The sequence below is a fragment of the Halichoeres trimaculatus genome, unplaced genomic scaffold, assembly GCF_033239565.1.
Source record: "Halichoeres trimaculatus isolate MK-OKI-2021-1 unplaced genomic scaffold, fHalTri1.1 fHalTri1_scaffold_23, whole genome shotgun sequence".
Lineage (NCBI taxonomy): Eukaryota > Metazoa > Chordata > Actinopteri > Labriformes > Labridae > Halichoeres > Halichoeres trimaculatus.
Window position 1 is genome coordinate 18,510,279 of NW_027437201.1, and position 21,613 is coordinate 18,531,891.

The following is a 21,613-nucleotide window of genomic DNA, read 5'->3' on the forward strand; positions in this document are numbered from 1 at the left end:
GGGCTTCAGCTGCACAAAAACACTGCTGTAGGGGTAATTTTTGCCCTAAACCTTATGATAGGACCCAACTTGTTCCATCCCGGAGTATCACTTTAAATGGCCTGAATTTTTTGACTTGAAGCTCCTTTGAGAAACTTTCTGTGTTGATTTCGGTGCCCCCTTTGGGCAAAGTTACACCTCTTGTCTATTTACCCATACTTATGTGCTGTTTATAATAGAAAATCTCACTTTGCTTCATTTTAATGGTCAAATGTAGAACTCAGTGAATATTCCCGTCTCTCACACATAGTCAAAAATTCCTGACAGGAGCTTTAATTTTTTGTTTCATCGGAATATTACACCTCTCACCTCCCTCTAAGTAAGAACAACTACAACTCCAGGTGAGATTTAAATGACACCAAACCAAACCTGATATTAACTTGAACATTAGGGATGGACTGTTTCACAGCTCTGTGGGTATTCAAACTCATAAAGAATAAAATGTGATTTATCTAAAAAGTGGATTTTTATCTGATTATTTAGAGTCTGGGGATCTAAAGAGGAAAACAAAAACTCTCAGAGCCTTTTTAGGTCTTATGCATGCCTGGAGGAGATTTTATGTGTCATTTAAGGATAAAGGCACAACCTCATGTGCTCTTTAGTTCCAGTACAAGTTGTTTTGGTTGGGTGACGTTTTCCTTGCAGTGCAAAGCGCCGCCAGCAGGCCTCACAGCAGGATCCACACAAGTCTGAGAGCAGCAGTGAAGAGGTGACAGATCAGATCAAAGTCCGACAAACACGCTGCAAGTATCCGACAGAAATCTTGACTGAAAAAGAGAGTCGGGAGAGTTGTTTTCTGGTGGGAATCTGGCGTTTGTGTCCCGCAGCGCAGCGCGCACAGAGGAAGTTTCGGTGAGTCCTGAGAGGTGCGGAGGGGCGCGGTGAGCTGCAGCTGTGCACGATGATACCCAAGATTGTCTTCTGCTCCCGGACTCTGAGGAGACATTGCGTCTTTCCTGGAGCACTTAAGGTTCTGCAGAGATCATGGACTCGCCGAGCAGGACTACCTGCAGCAGGCTGCCGGTGAGTGTCATGCAAACACGCACTTTTATAACAGTGGTGGACAGTAAAGGAAGCTCTGCGTTTAAATCTGCGTAAAAGTTGATCAAAGAATAATCAGAGAAAAGAAGTTGAGACAATTGCGAGGGAATCACATCTTCACTCTCCTTTTCACCTGAGCTCACATTTCCCTCATGACTTTAGAGTTAAATTTTACCCCAGAGCTACTGACCTTACATTACCTGCTGCAACATCTCAGTTAGCTACTGTACAAAAATTGAAGTTATTAATGCTCAGAAAAAGGCACAAGGAGGCAAAAGAGAACAGCAGACATGAGATATGAGAAACACATATAAAGGGGTTTGCAGTCAGCAGGGCCGGATCTAGAACTAAGGTGCCCCCAGTCCCCCCAACTTGGTGCCCCTCACAAAATGTCCCATTTCATTAAATTTTATCATTTATATTTCAGTTAAATTATCTGGTCTCATGGAAACTCATTTTTGTGGCAGTATTTACACTTTATTCCTGGGTCAGAGCCTCACAGATGCTTCGTGTGGCTCTTTCTTAGTTCTGACTTGTGAGGATAACCACTCAACCTCACTAAAGATAAAAAGTTTCTCTAGCTTTTCTAACTTTAGCGACACAGGAACTTAACTATTAAACCAATCAGGAAGATAAAATATAATATGTGACATGCCCGGCCATTTTCTAGTTTATTTCCAATAAGCCTACACTGTAACGCAAGTGAAAAGAACTACACTTCCCAGAAGACAACAGCAATTCAAATTCAGTGTATTGCTTAAGAACATAAAGAAGGTAAAAAAAAATGGGAGTGGTACAGGAGTTGGGGTCATTTTACCAGGAGTGGGATGGGACAGGATTTTTTCTGTGGGAGTGGGATGGGACAGGAGTGTAAAATCCACTCCCATGTCACTCTCTTGGGTATATCATATACGGTGTGCTTTTATGCAAACAAAGTGCATTTACTTTTCTTTCTAACGGTACATGCAGCACATTTGTTTTCTCACTATCACATGTGAAATGACCAGCTCTTAGTTTTCAGCATTCTTTCATTTCTGCTGGTGCTGTAACCCTTTAAGGCTTTAAGTACTTATTCAGCCCTTTCTTTTATTTTGTTTGGCATTTTGCCTCTAAAAAGGTAGAAGAGGCCTGCATAAAGTCTTGCCAACAAACTACAACCAGGGGAAGTTGCAGTTATATAACTTTGACTTCTGGAGTCACTGTAAGAAATGTTTAAGTAGGTCACACCACCATAAGGGTGGAAAACAGAGCCGATTGCACCCCTGACCTTGAGGGCCCCACGCCAGTTTAACCAGGAGGAGCTGCTGGTTCCTGAGTGTTTCTCCAGACTGTATATCAACCTTGAGGAGTTACACACCCTGTGGACTTTCAGGACAATGTCCCAGTCATCAGAGTTCACAATGGAGCCAACAGGTTCACTGTTTCATCTTTGTGTCAGAGGACTCACAGTTTACCTGTCGTAGAAACATTGCCAGTGGTTTTTACTCCCAGAGGTCTGAATCAGAGCAACAGCAAACTCAGGACACCAGTGACTCTTTAAATCAAAAGCAAACTGGTCTTATTATCTTCTCCTAGCAGAGAAAGTTTCAGCTGTTTTAAAGAGGAAAAAAGGCTGAATGTTCAGCTTACTGATTGGAGGAATCCTGCAGAAAAGCACCATGGGAGTTTAAGTTTGTCATCCTAACTGTAACTTCTGTTCAAGCCTCACTATAAAATGTGGGGTGCACAATTAAAAAGTTTGGATGCACAATCAAACTGTGAGATGTTCATGTTACTGGTGTTTTGACTTTGTCTGAAATCAGGTTTTTGATTGTGTTTCTCATCAGGGGCATTCATGTGGACTCTGCACCCAACATCCCCACCCTCACCACCAGCTACGCCCACGGCACCTCTTCCTCAACCCTGCTCCATTACACAGTCGCAGAGGCCCTGCAGAGAACCGTGGACCGCGTGCCCGATAAAGAAGCTGTGGCTTTTTTACAAGACGGGGTCCGCAAGACGTTTGCACAATTTCAGGAAGATGTGAGTCGAACCCTGAACACTAAATGTGGTCCGTTTGCAAACTCTTGAGCCGAAAAGATCCCTCAGAACAAAGTCTTAATGTTGTCTATTACGAGGGTTTCTTTACACTGTAGTTGTTTTGTTCTGGGACTTGTTTGACTTTCTGTTCCCAAACTTTTTTAAATTCCTCGCCTGGAGGCTCACTTGTGCTCAACATTAGATTCATAAACAGATATGAACCCAGCATTCTGCTCTCATTTCATCCATATTTTCCTCACTCTTGGAATAAATCCTGCAGGCGGTATAGATTATAATTCAAAACACAGGCTGTGTGAAACACAGAGAACCACCCTGCTGTTGTTGATGCTGTACCAAAATTTCCTTCATGTCTCTTGAGGTTGCTTTGACACTTTTTCCCACAGGCCTTTTCCTTTTTTACAACAAAGGTCATAGCATGAAACCATCCTCGCTGACAGAAACATCATGTTGGAGCGTCTGCGGGGGAAGACTGTCCAGCATGTTCAGACCTGCTCAGTCTGTGAACTTTCACCCACTAACATGGAAAAACTCTGATTTGAAGTGACTAAGCTTATTGAGAAGCCAAAGTTCAGACTGTAGCTGTCAAACATTGTCACTTAGCAATGTTTGACATTTTTTGTTTTTAGCAGGTTACGAAATAGGCGGATATCAACACGTATGTTTAGAAAGAGAAGAGGGAACAAACAGTAATGAAACGCAGATGAGGAAAGAATGAAATAAATCCTGGATGGTTTTATGTTTTCTGGAGCTCCTACGCCAACATTACAGTTCATCATTAGGAGCTTTTGTTTGTTTGACATCTTTGAGCTCAGAGCCTGTGGAATTTTTGGGCTTAATGCTCAAAAATCAGGGTTGGGCTCTCATGTCAAAACAAGAAAACTGTTATGGGAGCAGTTATTTAGTTACAAATGGCTACAAGCGGGTATAGTCTGGAGAATAAATCTATTGTGGACATTCATTTTACCGTTAATTTAAGATTTAAGTGTTTAATTAGTCACTAATCAGAAATATCGCACAATTGTGAAATGATGTCTAACTGGTAGAGTTAGAAATTAGGGGGCATACTGCTGAAAAATATGACAAAATACAAACCAAAGTGCCTACAATGTCTCCTTAGGTGGACCAAGCTGCTGCCGGGCTGCTGGCTCTGGGACTAACAAAAGGGGACCGTCTTGGTATGTGGGGCCCTAACACTTATGAATGGATTCTGCTCCAGTTTGCTACGGCCAAAGCTGGAATATTACTGGTGAGTTAAAGCTGCAGCAGTGTGAGAAACAATCCAGACTGAACAGAAACAGAGTAAAACTCTGACTCTGTGTCTCCAACAGGTGGCTGTGAACCCGGCGTACCAGCAGCAGGAGGTGGAGTTTGCATTGAGGAAGGTTTGTAACCCGTATACATTTGTTTATTGGTCTTTTCAGGGACTCGAGTTTAAGATGAATCCTCTGTTCTTCCTCCCACAGTCTGGCTGTAAAGCAGTCGTGTGTCCCTCTCAGTTTAAAACTCAGAAGTACTGTGACATTCTGAGGAAAATCTGTCCAGAGATTGAGAAATCTGCACCAGGAGACATCAGGAGCCCCAGGTATTCAAAACTGATGCCTGGATTGCAGGACAGGATCTTATAAGAAAAATATCTCCTATTTGCTTTAGCCTGCTGATTTAGTATGTTGTCAGGAAGTGTGGTATGTGACGGAAATCCTTTTAGTGATTGATTTAATATGCTCTGTGGACCTTTGATTTTCTTTTCCTGCTTAGTTACTGGTCTTGTAAGGTTTGATCAGTAAGAATAAAACAGTAAACACAGCTGGGTTGTCATAATCGTTGTAAGTAGGCTATTATAAGTAAATTTACACCCAGCTGGTGCCACCCAGTGTTGACCTCAGTTATGCAACATTCTGCTGAATCCATGTCACTCTGTCAGGACACAGATTAAACAGTTACATATTATCTCAGAATAAACCGTCTCACTCAGAGCTCTGTGGTTATAAAACTTGGCCCACAGTTTGGTTTTCCCCCCTCAGACTCCCAGAACTCCGTGCTGTGATTCTTCTGGACAGCCGACAGCCAGGAATGCTGCACTTTGAGGACGTGATGCAGGCAGGGAGCAGCCAGTACGTTCAGAAACTCCACGATCTGCAGAAGAAGATCTACTTCGATGACCCCATCAACATCCTGTTCACTTCGGTAACTGTTGTGTAATTCTGCTGACCATGAACGACCCTAAAGAACCTGAATGGGTTCACAGCAAGATGAAACATGATCCCCTTTTCTGGAATGAGGAAGTGGAAGGTTTTCCTCCACTCTGGAGGTTTCCTGTTTTTTTATCACATCGGCAAACTGTCAAGAGTTCAGCTTCTGACTTTGAACACAGCCAAACAACAAATCTCTCAGTCTTTACATGAAAAGTCACACCCTGCTTTATTATTAAACTCATACTCTGGGTTTTCACTTCACACTGGGTAGTTGTTAATGCTCAAAAATATTTATTATGCTGCCATAACTTCAACCAACTGTTTAGTAGCATTGATTAAGCTTTTAGTGAGAAAAAGTCAGGAACTTAGAGACTTTTGTTTTTTATTTAGAGTCTAAAAACTTTCAAAAACGCAAGTTGTAAGAAAATCTGTCAATTTAGTTTGCAGGGCTCACTACACGAAAACTTAAGCACTCACAAGTTGACGGCCTTAGTACGATTTATTTGAATCACATCAATAAGAAACAAACCAGATATAAACATATTTAGCTAATTAAAACAACAGGAGAGCGATAAGACGCGAGCTAACGGCTAATACATAAGCTAAAGGGTACAACTCTGGTTGAAGGCCAAGGGCTGTCGGCTTTATCACGAGCTAACGGCTACAACTTAAGCTTCGGGCTACAACACGAGCTAATGGCTACAATGCGGGCTAAAGGCTACAACACAAGCTAACAGCTCTAACGCGAGCTAAACGCCAAAACACAGGCTAAGGCCCACAACACAAGCTACGTGCTACGTACAACACGAGCTAACGGCTAAGACACGGACCGAAGGCTAAAACAATCACTAAAAACATTCAAATGTATTTAATATTTGAAGCTGCTTTTACGGCTTTTTAAAGAAACGCGGACGGCCCATTCAAATCAACATGTTAAGATATGTTTCAGCTGCACCTGATTGTTGTAATCAAACTCTTTGTTAAGTTATTTATTGATTTTATTCTGTGTTTTCAGGGCACAACTGGAGCACCCAAAGGTGCCACTCTGTCTCATCACAACATTGTAAACAACGCCTTCTTCACAGGCCTCAGAGTGGGATACTCCTGGAGGGTGAGTCTGAAGTCTGTGTGTCAACAGAGACTTTATTAACATCTTAAGCTTCTGAGTGCATTTAAGGCTAAACTATTCTGTATCTAAAGATCTGTGGTGTTAAGCAGAGAGTGCAGGGTGTGGGGAAACACAAAAACATAAATCAGTGATCTGATGGAACAAGAAGTCTTAGCTGAAAGCCTGTTGTATCGGATTTCTCTGTGCTTCATGGCTCCATTGTTGCACAAAAACTCACCAGAGCAAGAAATCTGGATGGTCCAGTTTGAGAAACAGTCATTAAAAACTTATTTTTATTGATACTTAAGAAATAAGTGAGACTTGTTTGTGAGGGGAGAGGAGTTGTCATGTTAAATGTCCTGAAACTATTCAGAGTATTGTTTTGTTAAAGACAGGAAGGAGTCAGCATGTTTTGAGCCTCATCAGCTTGTTGTCAGGGTAAAGTGGACACTAATGACCTTTCCTTATTTCCTCCCACAGCCCAACACTCGTATTTGTCTGCCGGTGCCCATGTACCACTGCTTCGGCTCTGTGGGAGGTGGGATGTGTATGGCAGTGCACGGCATCTCTTTGGTGTTTCCCTCTGCAGGATATGACGGGAAGGCAAACCTGGCAGCTATGGAGAGCGAAAGGTAACGTCAGAAAAGCAGAAGATTCTGGTCTACCTATGCACAATGCTATTATTTTCATCAGTATCAAATGTTAGAAGTATTCAAAGTTGACTTCATGCACACTTTCAATCTGATGGTTCACAGATATATGCAGAAAAAATACAAGGTCTGAATATTCAACTGCTCACACTGCATGGCTCGAGTAAAGTTAGCATCCTTCCAGCTTCTCAGTCTGCAGACAAATGTTTATTTCAGGCGTGTGCAGATGTGTGGGATCACAATTCTTTCCTAACCATGAGCGTGCATTCCTGATCTGGTCTGAAATTTATGGTTTTAAAAGGTGAAACTGGGTCTGTGAAAGATTAGGTTTAGAGTTGAAAACAACAAACCTGTTGGATTGAACTTGCTAAGAATATGATGACCTCTCAGTCTGGAGCAGTAGGTACCTGTGGTTTGAAAACATGAAGGTAAAAAAGGGTTGATTTGGGATTTAGGGATTATTTGAGTGAATTAGTGGAGGAATTCAGCTACAGGGTGCAAACAGAGGGAAATGTAGGAGTTTTTCTGGTGAAAAAAGCGGATTTATTGTGTTTTTAGCCAGAAATAATCAGGATCGGTTGTTTATTAGCACTGTTCACTGGGTCATGTGTTATTGTGATGCTTCAGCTCAGAGTATCTGCTCCTCTGATTGGTTGAAAGCTCCCTGTGAGGTATCAGATATCACAGGTTGTTGTGTTTAGAGGGAAGACACTTTACATCTGGATTTTGTTGTTTCTGTGTTATGAAACAGTAAACACACTCTTTGTTAAACCCCAGAGGTCACACTGTGTGGTCCATTCTGTTCATATGTTTTCTTTCCAATATGTTTATTGCCTCAGAGGGAACAATTATGTTTTCTTGTTTTACCTCACAGATGCACTTTCATCTACGGCACCCCGACCATGTACGTTGATCTGCTGAGCCAGCCGGACTTTGCCAAATATGATCTGTCCTCCGTGGAGGCAGGTGAGGAGAAAGAGTTTTTTTCAGAAGTTTTAAAAGTTTACATTTTCATTTTTTATTTTTTTTACTTGATTGTTTTTGTTTGTTTTGTTTTTTTTTTCACTCCAGGTATCATGGCTGGTTCTCCCTGTCCCCCTGAACTGGTTCGTCAGATTATCGCTGTGGGCATCAAGCAAATAACTGTGAGTGGATCCAAAATCAGGATCAGTGAGTTTATTTGACTGTGGTGCAATTCAGCTTTTGCACACTAGGGGGAGACAAAGACTCAGAAAAACACTGATTTGTTTCATGCATTTTGTGGAAAGATGGACAGAAAGCTTCATTTTGTAAAATGTTTATTGGATGTGAGCGTTTGATGTCACCTCCAAAGGTCCAAGAAATGTAGAGATATGTGAATATACAGGAGATAAACATAGAGTCAGAAACCTGCAGGCCTTATTAACTTTTCACACCAGTTTGAAGTGAACTGTGAAGAAAATACTGAGACTGATAGAGATATTTGTTTATAAAATACATTCAAAGTTGCACTGAAAGCCAGAAACGGTGAATTGTACACACTGAGGCATGTCTTAGGTTTTCTGCAAAAGAAGAAAAGATTAAAGGATGTTCCTAATCCTTAATTCTGCAGCTCTGCCTTTTCAAAAACTCCTCACAGAAGCTTCCAACTCTTCACCAGTCTTCATCTTTAATATACAGGACATAAATGAAGTCTGTGAAGTGTTTCCTGAGAGTGTGACAGGGACAGACAGGGTGTGTGTGTGTTTGTGTGTTTATGAATGTGTCTGTGTTGAAGCTGATGACATCATGTGGCAGAGGAAAAGCCGGACAGTCTTGAAGCAGAGTTAGTTAACATTTCTTCAGATGTTTAGCCGGTCACCTAGACGGGCTCCTCCTCAGGGTGTCCTGCGGAAAAGACACAAAAATCAGCCAAATCAAACAGTCTGCAGTCCAAACAGAGACCCTGTGACCTGGACTCAGAGTGCTGGACCCCAGGGCCAGCGTGGAAAAGTTCAGACAGGGACAGAGGAGAGGATGGAGAGGATGAAGAGGAGAGGACAGAGTTTGTGGTTTGGAAGAGAGGAATAAAACACAAACTCATGCAGACCAGCTATGGGCCACACCAAAACCACCTCAAGTGTCTTATTGTGACCGACTCGAGCTGAAAAGCCTCACAGTAGACCGTCAGAGGAAGGATGTGATTTAGGTCGTGAAGAGGAACAAAACTGCACCTCAGGTTTTTCCACAGGTAGTGATCAAAGAGGGCGTCACTTAAAAAACATTTAACTTCAAAGTTTACGATTTTTTCAACATTTACCCAAACATTTTATGTCAAGACTCATTTGAATCATAAGTGATTTAAGTATCGACGTGATGATTTCACATTATTCCTCAAACACTCGTTTCCTCTGCTCATTTGGCAGCGTTTACCTGTTCTGCTGTGTTGTGCGCTGTTGGCCCTTTTTGACCCTCCTCTGCCTTTTCCCTTTTTCTTTTTCTGCTTTGCAGCCGCTGAAGGCAGTGCTGTCTCTGACCTGCTTTCCTTTCTGCTGAGGTGGAGACGCACACACTGCGTCTGGACGGTTGTGGCTTGAGTCCATCCACCTGAAACCGAGAGATAAGACGCAGAGTTTGTGAGACTTAGCATGATTCACATGAGAAATCCAGACTTGTGCATGGATGGGCTCAACTTAAACTTTGCATTACATAAGAATAACAACATTTTTAGCGTGTGCACTTGCTTTTGTTGGCATTGAGTGGTTTGGCAGTTAGGGGAGTCTCTTACCTGCGCAGTGGTGCGAGCTGGCACGTGCAGCTCCACGGGTTGTTGGAGAGCGTGAGGTTGGTGATGGTGCCAAACTCAAAGGCTTTTGGGAGCGCTCTCAGCCTGTTGTTGTCCAGATGCAGCGACTTGACCGCAGTCACTCCAGTGAACGCACCGTCAGAGAACTGTGAGAAAGTAGAGCCAAACGTGAGGTGACGTCTCTGATTTTGCAGCATAAGTTGGAGTCAGCTTGTTTTTATCTTTAGTGATCAAGTGAGTGGGTTGTCATTGCAAAGTGGATGACTTTTTGTGAATTAATTCACCCCATCCACCACAGGACATTATCTTTGTGTGTGTCAAACATCTGCAAAGCGAGGGGGATCTCTCCTCTGCCATGAAAGCCTCCTCTCATCCTTCCTGCTGCAGCAGCACTTCTGCAAACACCCAACGTCACAGCTCTCTTTTTTCATACGCCTCTGTGAGGGCGCTAAAAGCTTCAGAGAGGTGCTACCTGAACCCAGCTACGTCGTGTCAAGGAAGAGGAGAGGAGCCTGGCTTTGAAGGGACGTTTTTATGTGAGTCTGGACGACATGAGGCTGTTTGGAAATTTCCACTGTAGAGGCGACAAGAAGCTGAGGGAAGCTGCTGTTTTGAAGCAATGGAAGATGGATGACTTCCAACATGGCCGAGGTGTTTTTGCTCTTTCTTTCGGGCCACTCCTCTGCCAGGAAGGCTCGCAAAGGGCCCAATTGTCCATTCAACTGGGCGATGGCAAGCTAAAAATACTCCTCTTCATGCTCTGTGGAACACCCTGCCTCTGTTTACCTGTCTCCTAACCCTTCCTGACCTGTTTACAAGACCTTCCCAGTGAAAGCAGAAAACACACCTCGCTCAAAATAACACTTGTGTAATAATTAGACGAGGACATGCTTGGCTCGAGTCCAGCAAACAAACACACTCTAAAAATACCCGCTTTTGGCTGGAAAATAGTTTAATCTTCTCGGCCATGTGTGCTTCACTCGCCGCCTCCTGCTGCTTCCACCTGGCTCGCACACGGGCCCAGCGTGACAAGGTTGTTATTTTACAGTTTGCCCCTCCGGGATGCTTCCATACTGTGGCACAGGTACACTCAAATATTGGATTAACCTCAAGTATGGAGCTAATGTGCACCCAAGAATGTCTGAGAAGCAGTTTGGTTCAGCAAAGAGCTCCCGCTGTGTGCGCTCACACTGACTGCTTTCAAAACACAAGGTTCAGGATTTCATTCATCCTCAGGTGGAGGTTATACATGCAGGATTAGAGTACTGAGTTTTTATGCTGCAGTCAGACCTCTGTGAAAACAATCATGGATTAAAAGCCTCAAAAAAAAAAATCTAATGTGAGCCTGCAAATAATCTGTTTGTGTCTTCTTTTTACGGGAGCTCGAGAATTAATTGAAGGATGTTGTGCAGACATCCTGCTTGCACATGTGCATCCTGAGGTATGCAACACATCTGCATCAGAAGGATGCGAGGACACACACATGGGGACAGTCTGCAGGAACATTAATGCACTGCTGCACAGATTCAGTCTAAAACTACCGGTTGAAAGCAGAACGTGTATTTTAAAAATCCTGTAACCCTTATATGTCATAAGTTTGGTTGTAGTTCATGAAAATGCAGACTGACCTTCTCCAGACCCATGTGGTCCAGGTGTAGTTTCTCCATGTAGCGCCCAAAGCTCTGGAAAGCGTTGTCCGGGATGGTTCTCATCGGATTCTTCCCAAGTGTGAGCTCCTCCACCACCCGCAGTTTGCTCATGGCCGCGCCGGGATAGATGGACATCTTGTTCCTGTCCAGGTGAAGTATGGCGAGGTTCTCCACATCGTCCAGAGAGCCCGGCTGCAGGGTGGTCAGCTCGTTTCCGCTCATGTGCAGCCAGCGTAAGTCTTTGGCGCCTGTGAAAGTCCCAGCTCGCAGCTCCCTGAGCTTGTTGTCGTTCAGCTGCAGGACGAAGAGGTTGATCATGGGGGAGAAGATCCCCTTCGACAGGTCGCTGATCTGGTTCCCATCTAGGTGGAGGTAGGTGAGCTCGGTCAGGTCATCGAAGGCGCCCGGCTTGATGGTGTTGATCTCGTTGTTGGACAGGTAGAGGTAGACCAGCTTCTTCAGCCCCTTGAAGGCCTGGGAGCCGATCTCGCGGAGCTGGCAGTGCTGCATGTGCAGAGAGATGAGTCCCTTGCTCTCGCTGAAGGCTCCTGTCGGGATGCTGCCCAGGTTGTTCCTCTGCAGGTTCATCAAACGGGTCACCTCAGACACCCGGGGGATCTTCTTCAGCCCAACGTTGTCGCAGATGACGTGCTGGAGGTCTCCGTGGCAGTGGCACAGGTTAGGGCACTGGCTTGGGGCCCCCCGCACTGCAGGGCCAAGGACCAGGAGGCAGGTCCCCAGCAGCAACCAGCTCACACACCGCATGGTGAAGACGTTAGAGCGTATGCTGACTTTGTTGAAGCACTCAGGACAAGAAAAGGCTGAAAAATCCAGAGAGGAGCCTCAGAGAGAAGCAGAGAGCTCTGCTGCAGTTTGAGAGGGTGTGTGTGTGTTTGTGTGTGAGAGAAACAGGCAGAGAGGGAGTGAAAAGGTGAAGGAAGGTGGGCAGTGCAGAGAGACGTTCACTTTGAGGGGAGGATGGCCGGTCAGCGGAGCACACAGCACTATTTATAACATTTACTTGAGGAAAAAAATGAGGTGGGCTTGCCAGAGTGTCGGAGTGAGAGGTTTGCAAGAGGAAGTCAAGTGTCTGTGAGAATTTAACCCTGAATGTGCAGGAGGACGACGACACAGGACCACTTAGAGAAGCTGGTATTTAACGTCCAGACAGATCAGGAGACTCATGCATCTTCCAGGTGGATGTTTGACAAACGTGGCTTGGTGTGAGGTTCACTCCTCCAGGACCTCCCTATTGTTTTTCAGTCTGCGGCTGCAGGAAAATGAGCCTCCTCTGTGCTGCTGTTTTATAACCTGTAATAGCCTCCAGATGGCTGCAGCGTGAAGCTGCTTCAGGTCAACAAATGTAAGAGATTCTTCCATCATCTGAAAGTTTGAGATGCCACTTTACATTCCTACATGCATTCTTTCTGAAATTGGTGCCACATTATGTAACGGTCTCTTCAGTCAAGCCTGTGAGTTGTTAGAGTGATTGTGGTGATTAGGCTCAGACAGCTTTAAGTTGATTTTAAAATCGGCTTCGAATAATAAGGGAGGATTCTGTTGACCGTCTCAGAGGCTGGTTTGGCTGCAGGTGGCTGCGTTTAAAGATGGAAGGATCCACCCAGGATACAAGGAATCTAGAGTTTACTCATCAAATCTGACATTTTATTGGGAATGTCGCCTCCACCCCTGATTTTTCCAGGTGAAGTTTTCTTTCTAACCTCGTCTAAAAGGTCCCGCAGGTCCCTGTGGTCTTTTTCCCTGATCGCCCTTGACGAAAGTACACAGCATTTTCACTCAAGGGTTTTTTGACACCTGGACCTTATTTATAGGTGTGTGCATGCTCATATACTCTCTCAACATTGTGCAGCTTGGAGTCCTTCAGAAGTTATTTAGATCCAACAGATTTTAGCTGCGCTTAGCAGGGGCAACGGCAAGGGAGCTTCAGCGCAGGACATAATCTCTGCAAAATCGCTCATTTCGGCTATATTTTTTCATTCATCGCCAGTGATATCACAAACACACTCCTCTTCTGTTGCCATCTGCGAACACTGTCCACAAGCGCACCACCAGTTCGCATTGAGTCGTGGACGTGCTCCTGTTTGTTGTTCTCGAGCCAGCTCTTCGTCTCTCTCGTCCCTCTGCATCCTTCTTTCATGGAGCTCCTCGTCCGTGTACTCAGGCTCAAACCAGTAAGGACAACCGTCAAACTCGAAGTCGCAGTCTGAAGACGGTAGACGAGCTGACTTTATGATCACACTGGCGATGGATTAAAAAATATAGCCGAAATGAGCGATTTTGCAGAGATTATGCCCCGCGCTGAAGCTCCCTTGCCGTGGCCCCCGCTAAGTGCGGCTAAAATCGGTTGGATCTAAATAATTTCTGAAGGACTCCGAGCTGCACGATGTTTGTCTGAGTGAGTATATGAGCATGCACACACCTATAAATAAGGTCCAGGTGTCAAAAAACCGGAGTTGCCCTTTAACTTTGCTTATTAATACTTAAGTGACATTAGAGTAAAAATAAAGTCAGATATCTGGGAAACATAGAAAGAACATCCTTCTAAAAATGGGGGATCTCAGAGGCTGTATCTCTATTAATTCATGTGATTTAAGTTTTTCCTTCAGCATCAGTAGACGAGGAGCAGTCTTCTCCATCCTAACAGCTGTTTGATCCACAGATCGGGTATGGAACCACAGAGAACAGCCCTGTGACGTTCTGCGGCTCCACGATGGACAACCTGGAGAGGAAGGCTGAGACCTGCGGATACATCATGGACCATTTAGAGGTAAAATGCTAAAACCAGCCTGTGTTTAATCATGCATCTTATTTATGACACATGTTCAAGCAGAGTATGTCTTTTGCTCCACAGGCTAAAATTGTGAACCCTACCACAGGAGAGGTGGTTCCTCTGGGGACGCTGGGGGAGATCATGATCCGAGGATACTGTGTGATGTTGGAGTACTGGGCTGATGAAGTCAAGACCAAAGAGTGCATCACGCCAGAGGGCTGGTACAAAACTGGGTGAGTAGAAGTTTACACTTTTCTGTAAAAATCCTCAAACACTCTGAAAGAGTCCTCTGACCTGTGTCCTGTTTCCTGCAGAGACATCGGGAGTATGGACGCATACAGCTACCTCAAAATCGAAGGTCGGATTAAAGACATGATCATCAGAGGAGGAGAGAACATTTACCCAGCGGAGATCGAACAGTTTCTGCACACACATCCTAAAGTCAAGGAGGCTCAGGTGAGCTAAGAGGAGAAAGTGTCATTTTTATAGACTGCACACTCCTCTGTGAGGAGATCTGACTCTTCATCCTCCTCATTTTGTCTGTCAGGTTGTTGGAGTTAAGGATGAACGTATGGGCGAGGAGGTCTGTGCCTGCATCAAACTTGTGGACGGACAAGAGTGCACCCCAGAAGAAATCAAAGCTTTCTGCAAAGGACAGGTGATGCACACTTTTTATCTCTACGTTCCACAATTAATCAAAAGTGTTGTAGGTTTTTATCCTCCGGAGCTGCTCTGATCAGTGTCTCCTCTTCGGCTCTTTTCAGATTGCTCACTTTAAGATCCCTCGCTACGTCCTCTTTGTGACCACCTACCCACTCACCATCACAGGAAAGGTAACTAATTCATTTTTCAGGAGGATGGTGTTTATTTCAGTCTTATAATGTGGCATGACTCCAGTCTGGAGGGGATCTTTAATCGGCAGCTGCATTAGCAGATATGAGGCAGAGCATCATCTGGTCTCTGCTTCTCGTGGGATGCTGTTTAAAATGACTGAAGACGTGAGGCTGTGTTTGAACAGACTGCCCTTAAAGACCCAGACAGGAGGGAAAGGGAGCTATTAGCCCGTCTGCACGCACACCGGGTTCTGTTAGATGAACCCAGAAGGGCGGTGGACTCCATCCCACAGCAAATCAGATAAAACCAGACCAAAACTCCACGACTCCTTCAATTTATTAGATTTTATTTCAGCTGAATAAACCACTTAGTCTTAATAGGCCTTACAGTCAGTGCTGGGTACAAAACAACAACACTAGAGTCACATTTAAAGCCTGTTTTTGTGCTCACAGCTGTTTGTTACAGATCATTTGACGGGAATGATGCTGAGGCTTCAGATCACAAAACTGCTTCACAGAAGTGTTTCTTTTTCTCTTCCCAGATCCAGAAGAACAAACTTCGTGTGGAGGCTGAGAGGCAGCTGGGACTGGAGAAGGAAAATAAATAAGAGAGGTTCAGAGAGGTGTTAATAATTTACCACAAACATCAAATGAATTTACTCATCACTTTAAGAGCATCTCTAAACAGCTCAGGAACAGAAAGCCTCCTTTAGCATCGGACCATGGTGCCTTAAACTACAAGCTGAACCAAATGATTGTGTGTCTACATCACAGCAGCATTTTTTTTCCTGCTATGGTGTCGAGCAAACCAAACAGAGAATAATACAAACATGTATAAACTTCCTGTAAAGCAGCTGAGCCGCTCTACTTCATGAAACATGCTCCTTTCTGGAGATCCCTGCAGAACTTTGTGAAGCTGTTGAAATTTTCATGTATTTTTTTTATCATTCAGCAGAAAGCTATCAATCTTTTTTACATCAACATGAAATAAACTTTGTACCTCGTTATTAAAGCCAGGCCTGGGTGTTCCTCTCTTTACGGGAAGAATGAAGGTATTTCTATTGATCTGGGTGGCAGGTGCACGCCTCTTAAGTCCCTGGAATGCCATTCAGAAACACTTCCACACTCTCCGACTGAAAGTGAGAACTCTGTGGGATCTCTGAAATGAGAAAATATCACAGAATCACACACTCAAAGCTGTAAAGAATTTCCTCTTTCCTAGGATGGAGCTACATGTGCAGTCCAACCCTGGCTGCTCTGCAGGATCAGATGTCGTCTTCTGTCTAGACCTGAAGGACTCAGCCCAGAAATAGCTCTTAAAAGCCCAGAAGAAAACAAACGGAGCCCCTGGCTCTTAACAAGGAACCACAAGGTTTATTTAGCCTTTCTTTATTTGACATATTTTGGGATCAGATTTAATGTTTTAGGATTTTAACAAAGTGCCAAGTACAGGAGTCTAAAGATGTGTTTTAACACGCTCCAACATCCACAGCGGCTCTGAGGAATTCAAATCAAAGCCAGAAGAATTTACATTTATGGGAAAGTAGACACTGAGATTAAAACTGCAACTAACAAGCTTCAGCACGATCGACTGTCTGAGGACAGTGTTTGGCAAACATACTGCAGTTAGCTGTGATTAAATTGTAAAGTGCTGTTTTAGTATCATTAGTAATTAACTCTGTTTATCTTAAATTAATGTGTGGCCAGAAACACCAAGTTCAACACTTATAAGGACTCCCTCGTGTGGCAGCAAAGGGCACAACACCTGAATTCTGCTCTGAGGTGCATTGTGATGCGAAATTCAGACTAGCAGCTTGTATCCTCATTTAAATAGAAGAAAGTGTTTTATGGGATAAAGACGAGCAGGATAAACATAACTCATCTGCATGCTTCCTTAAGAAATCCCCCTGAGAGACTATTGTTTCCAAATGAGGGAATTTATTTTTTACAGATGTTTTAACAAGCAGATGATGCTCTAATGGAAGCAGACCTTACCTCAATCATCCAAAGATCTTCCTCTGCAGTATTTCAGTCTTTTGGCAGCGGGATGCCGACAGCGCTCTGCTGTCCCTGCATCTGCTGCTCCGCTCGGGCCACCTGCTCCTCACTGCAGCAGTCCTGCAGGAACACAGCAGCCAGGTTTCTCAGACGAGGGCTCTCAGACAGGGAGAACCGCAGCATGCACTGCAGGATGGCAGGGTCAGTGATCTCTGAGCGGGAGGAGGGCGTGATGAGGTTCATGAGAATGGTGATGGCTGACAGGACAGTCTCTTCTCTCTGGCTTGACAGGCAGTTTGTGACCAAGCTGATCCCACTGTTCTGCAGGATGATGTCTCTGCATTCAGGGTCCATGCTCAGGTTACAAAGACCCCCTAAAGACATCACATTGGAGATCAGATGATGTTTCAGATACACTGATTATGCGACATTTACAACAAGAGGATATATTGATGTTGCTGGAGTAAAACTCACCCATCCCAAACTCCACAAAGTTCTCATTCTCCTCAGTGAGCATGTCCAGGAAGAGGTCAGTCACCTGCAGCTCTCTCAGGTAATCCAGATTGTTTGGATCATATGCAAAGTTTGCCAGGTTAGCAAGCACCTGTTCCTTTGCCTCTGATGAGGAGAAACAAGAACATTCATGACATTGAAACATTACAAAAACAAAAAAGATAACAAAGGCTTCACAAATTCATCTGATTATGACTTTATTAAATAGAAACGAAAGCTAGCTTTTGCCAATTATCCCCATCATAAACTCAAGAAATAAAACACACACAGACTGTAAAAGAAAATAATAAACCATGAATACCTTTGGGGCATTGTTTTCACCAAAGCGGTAAAGACAGTCTAGTTTATTTCGCTAACAAGATATTCTGCCTGGTGTCAAATCGGGAATAAATAGAGCGAAAAACAAAAAAACAAAAAAACAAACAAAAAAAAAAAAAACAGAAAAGATCATTTGAAAATACATTTAAGGAACTATAATTGTATCCACCTTCACTGTCGGTGTCCTGAAATTCAGTGACCAGAGTTTGTAAATATTCAAACCGATCGGAGCTTCCAGACGAGTTTTTCCTCCACATCTTTAACTTAAGCGTAGCATTAATTTAATTAAAGCAAAATAATAAAATAAAAGACGGCAATACAATAAATAAATTGAGTCTAGTATATGACTGACGCTAGCATGTGATGCTACCCAACACGCGCTGTTGCCTCCCTCCTTGTTTTGATCCGTCTCTGAAATCCTTCCGTGCAACACAATGGTTCCGCCTCAAACCTGAATCGTTTAAGTTATTCCTAATATCCCATTTTGATGTCGCTTCTAACCATAATATTTACATAAAAATCGATTAATTATTTAATTACGTTTGTCTATCCCTTAATGAGCTGAACTATTGTTGTTTTTGGATTATTTTTGTCAATAAAACTCTGAACCGGAAGTCGTTGTACGTCACACAGAAGTGGGTGTGCATCGAGGAGTCACGTAGCTAATGCTCTCCTGAAAGGTCAGCTTTTAAAACAAATGAAGCTTGCCTGAGCTTTCTTTTTCTATTCTCACCTGTAGACACTTTACCAAAATTCAGCTATTATGAAGCAACACCAGCTGTCTTCAGGAAAACGCCTGACGAAACCGATCCTGTTCGGGGCTGTGATTGTTGGGCTGGCTACAGCTTTCTTAAACAGGTAACTTAGATATTTACTGTGAGATCGTTTAGGTTTATTAATCTTTTATGAGTTATCAAAACTTTCGTTATAATGTCTTTAAACTGCAGTGTTGCATAATGCACCTTGGCCCACTTTGCTTTGCACAACAGATAAGCTAACAGTGTCTGTGTGACATCTGCTGGTCATTTTTTTTCAATTTATATCTCGTTTAAAATAAAAACTCTGCAAATTTCAGAACAAAGACCCTCTCAAATTATGGCAAATATAAGTCAGTATTTGTGCAAAATGTGCCTCATAATAAAAAGAAAATAGCTGCAGCCCTATGAATATAAATTTCCCCATTTATAGATTAAACAAAAAAAAATCTCATCTTATCTTGGAGTTGAAATGACCTAAATAAACCTAAATAAAGTGACAACTGAAAAACAAAGAGCATGAAACAGCATTAAAGCAGTTCCTCAAGTCTGTTTCTTTAAGTTTTCCTGTTCATATGTATGTCTTGGTTTAGAAAATTCATTTTGTTTTATTAAAACAGACAAACAATAGTTTGAGTATTTACAGAAAGAAAACATAAAAAAGTTTGCCCTCAGTGTTTTTATCTCTCAGAATTTTTCAGACTTTGAAAAGTAACTTAAGGGTATACCCTTGATGCTAATGTCTAATGTTTTTTCCTCTGTCAGTGATCGTCTTGTTGTGTCCTCTTCCTGCAGACACAGATTCTTCGAGGATGTGGAGGAGCTCAGAGCGCAGGAGCGAGCACGAAATGACGCCAAGAGGATGGAGGTCCTGGAGAGGAGGCAGAGACAGATAGAAGAAGCTTTGGAGAAGAGGAGAGCAGGAAGCAATTGAACTACAGCTTGGACTGTGCCTGACCTCACTGCTGTGCTCACTATGAGGCAGAATTTCACACTGAGCACAGCTACAGATGCCAAATGTGACCTTTAAGATGAAGCTTGTAAATACTGTGACTTCTACCTGCTTTCAGTGATGGATGTTGTAAGGTACTTAAATAACCCAAACACATAAATATCTCTATTAAAGACTTCTGTTCATAAAAGGCTGACCCGTTTTTGTTTTTGTAAAAGCAGTATCAGTAGAGTTGGCTTGATGTATTGGTTGTTTTAATGTATTAATTCACACAGATGACCAGAAATTGTAATCAAATGTTTTGTGTCTTTTCAGAAACACAAGTAGTGATAACAAAAAGACTTTGAGCTGAATAAATCAGGAAAATTCAGCCTCTATTTGCTTCTTTACTTGTTTTATCAGCTGAGGCCAGTATTCATTAGAATTCAAAAGAAAACACCAGAGTTTTCAGGTTTTACTGGATTTGTATACTTCAGGGGTCATATTTAGAAACTGTCTTTTTGTGTTTTTCAAACTCCAAAAAAAACTTGAATTAAAAAAAACATGAGCTAACCCCTTACTTTTTTTTTTTTTTTTTTTGCAATTTTGACCAAAAAAATAAAATGCTGAAAAAAGTGTCTCAGGACACTCCTTTGGCTCTTATAAATGTACCCTAGGGGTAAATAAGCCATCAGTTTACACATTTTGGTGAATTTCAAACTTCTTTAAAATGATGGGGGAAAAAATAAAATCATAGGCGAGCTCTTTCTGTTTTCCCAGAATTTTGACCAGAAATGAAGTGCGGAAAAAGACACTGGGGACACCCCTTTGACTCCTACAATAATACTGTGAGGTACACAGACCCTCTGTGTGCAAATTTTAGTGTTTTTCTAACTTCAAAAAAATATTGGGGAAAAAAATAAAAAAACATGAACTTACCCCCCATGTATTTTTTCCTGAATTTTGACCAAGAATAAAATTAAAGAAAATCACACTGGGGACACTCCTTTAGTTATAATTATGGTACCCTAGGGGTAAATAACCTCTCAGGGAATAATTATTGCTTCTTCAACTTCAAAAAATTGGGAGAAAACATGGAGTATATCCTTACAATATTCAGTTTAACAATTGTTGTGTTTTCCACATATTTGGAAAAATTCAAAACAAAATGGCCCTTGGAATTTATTTTTAATTTCTGCAAGAAATACAATTCCGAAATATAAAAAACCACACTGGGGATGCTTCCTTAGGTTCCACAAAGACACTTCAGTGGTAAATAACCCCTTAAGAAACATTTTTTTGTTTTTTGTTTTAAATTTGGAAAATTTGTATATAACCCATGGGATTACCCTTAGGGTTGATACGGTCATTTTATTAAAGTGCTTGGGCCACACCCTTCGGTAGCTTAACATTAGTCCCAAACCTAAATATCCTTTGGTAATCAATGTATATTCTGAGGTAAGTAATCAAGGTCTTATCTGAGTACCTAGCATCACAAAATAAGCTTGTGACCTTCAAAAAATAGTATTTGATTAGCAATATGTGTCACTATTTACTTGGCATAGACAAACTTGACTGAGCTACAGTATAAAAACTATACCTGTGAAATTTGTGCAGACTTTTCATCAATTTTTTTGTCTGTTTTGGGAAACAACTATTAAAAATTAAATGACCAAAAGTGCAAAATAAACCAGAAAAATTCAGCGTTTTTTCTGCTTTATATGCTTTACCAACAGAGGGCAGTGTACACTAAAGTTTAAAGGACAATGCCAGAGTTTTTCCTTTTAGGTTTTACTACAGTTTAATTTTTGTACTTTAAAAAATAGAAAACTTTAATCAAAGGTAGAGTGGAAGATTTTTATCTGATATATTTATCCTTTGGATTAAAATTCAACTTCACAGATAATGATGTAATATTACTAAACATGCTGGAGTAACTAATCCCTTACACATTTTGTCATTTGTTATATAATCTTCTCTAAATCTGTCAT

General features: G+C 42.5%; 3 protein-coding genes across 3 annotated transcripts; 1 reads left to right on the forward strand and 2 right to left on the reverse strand.

The window, feature by feature from the left end:
• The first annotated feature begins 714 nt into the window (after window positions 1-714).
• acsf2 (acyl-CoA synthetase family member 2) lies at window positions 715-16,105 on the forward strand. Its single transcript, XM_074662489.1, has 16 exons — window positions 715-1,062; window positions 2,907-3,102; window positions 4,238-4,366; window positions 4,449-4,502; window positions 4,584-4,702; window positions 5,142-5,304; window positions 6,328-6,423; window positions 6,901-7,052; window positions 7,945-8,036; window positions 8,142-8,215; window positions 14,164-14,271; window positions 14,356-14,507; window positions 14,589-14,730; window positions 14,822-14,932; window positions 15,039-15,107; window positions 15,650-16,105. Exons 1-16 carry the CDS (start codon window positions 941-943, stop codon window positions 15,713-15,715), a joined length of 1,845 nt encoding a protein of 614 aa, XP_074518590.1. The 5' UTR covers window positions 715-940; the 3' UTR covers window positions 15,716-16,105.
• Window positions 8,412-12,422, reverse strand: chad (chondroadherin). Its single transcript, XM_074663631.1, has 4 exons — window positions 11,463-12,422; window positions 9,817-9,980; window positions 9,462-9,635; window positions 8,412-8,936 (listed from the first exon to the last, which is right to left on the reverse strand). Exons 1-4 carry the CDS (start codon window positions 12,246-12,248, stop codon window positions 8,927-8,929), a joined length of 1,134 nt encoding a protein of 377 aa, XP_074519732.1. The 5' UTR covers window positions 12,249-12,422; the 3' UTR covers window positions 8,412-8,926.
• armc7 (armadillo repeat containing 7) lies at window positions 15,434-18,380 on the reverse strand. Its single transcript, XM_074662490.1, has 5 exons — window positions 18,106-18,380; window positions 17,580-17,723; window positions 17,103-17,479; window positions 16,108-16,266; window positions 15,434-15,694 (listed from the first exon to the last, which is right to left on the reverse strand). The coding sequence occupies exons 1-3, from the start codon at window positions 18,191-18,193 to the stop codon at window positions 17,136-17,138; spliced, it is 576 nt and encodes a 191-aa protein (XP_074518591.1). The 5' UTR covers window positions 18,194-18,380; the 3' UTR covers window positions 15,434-15,694; window positions 16,108-16,266; window positions 17,103-17,135.
• Between the last annotated feature and the right edge of the window lie 3,233 nt (window positions 18,381-21,613).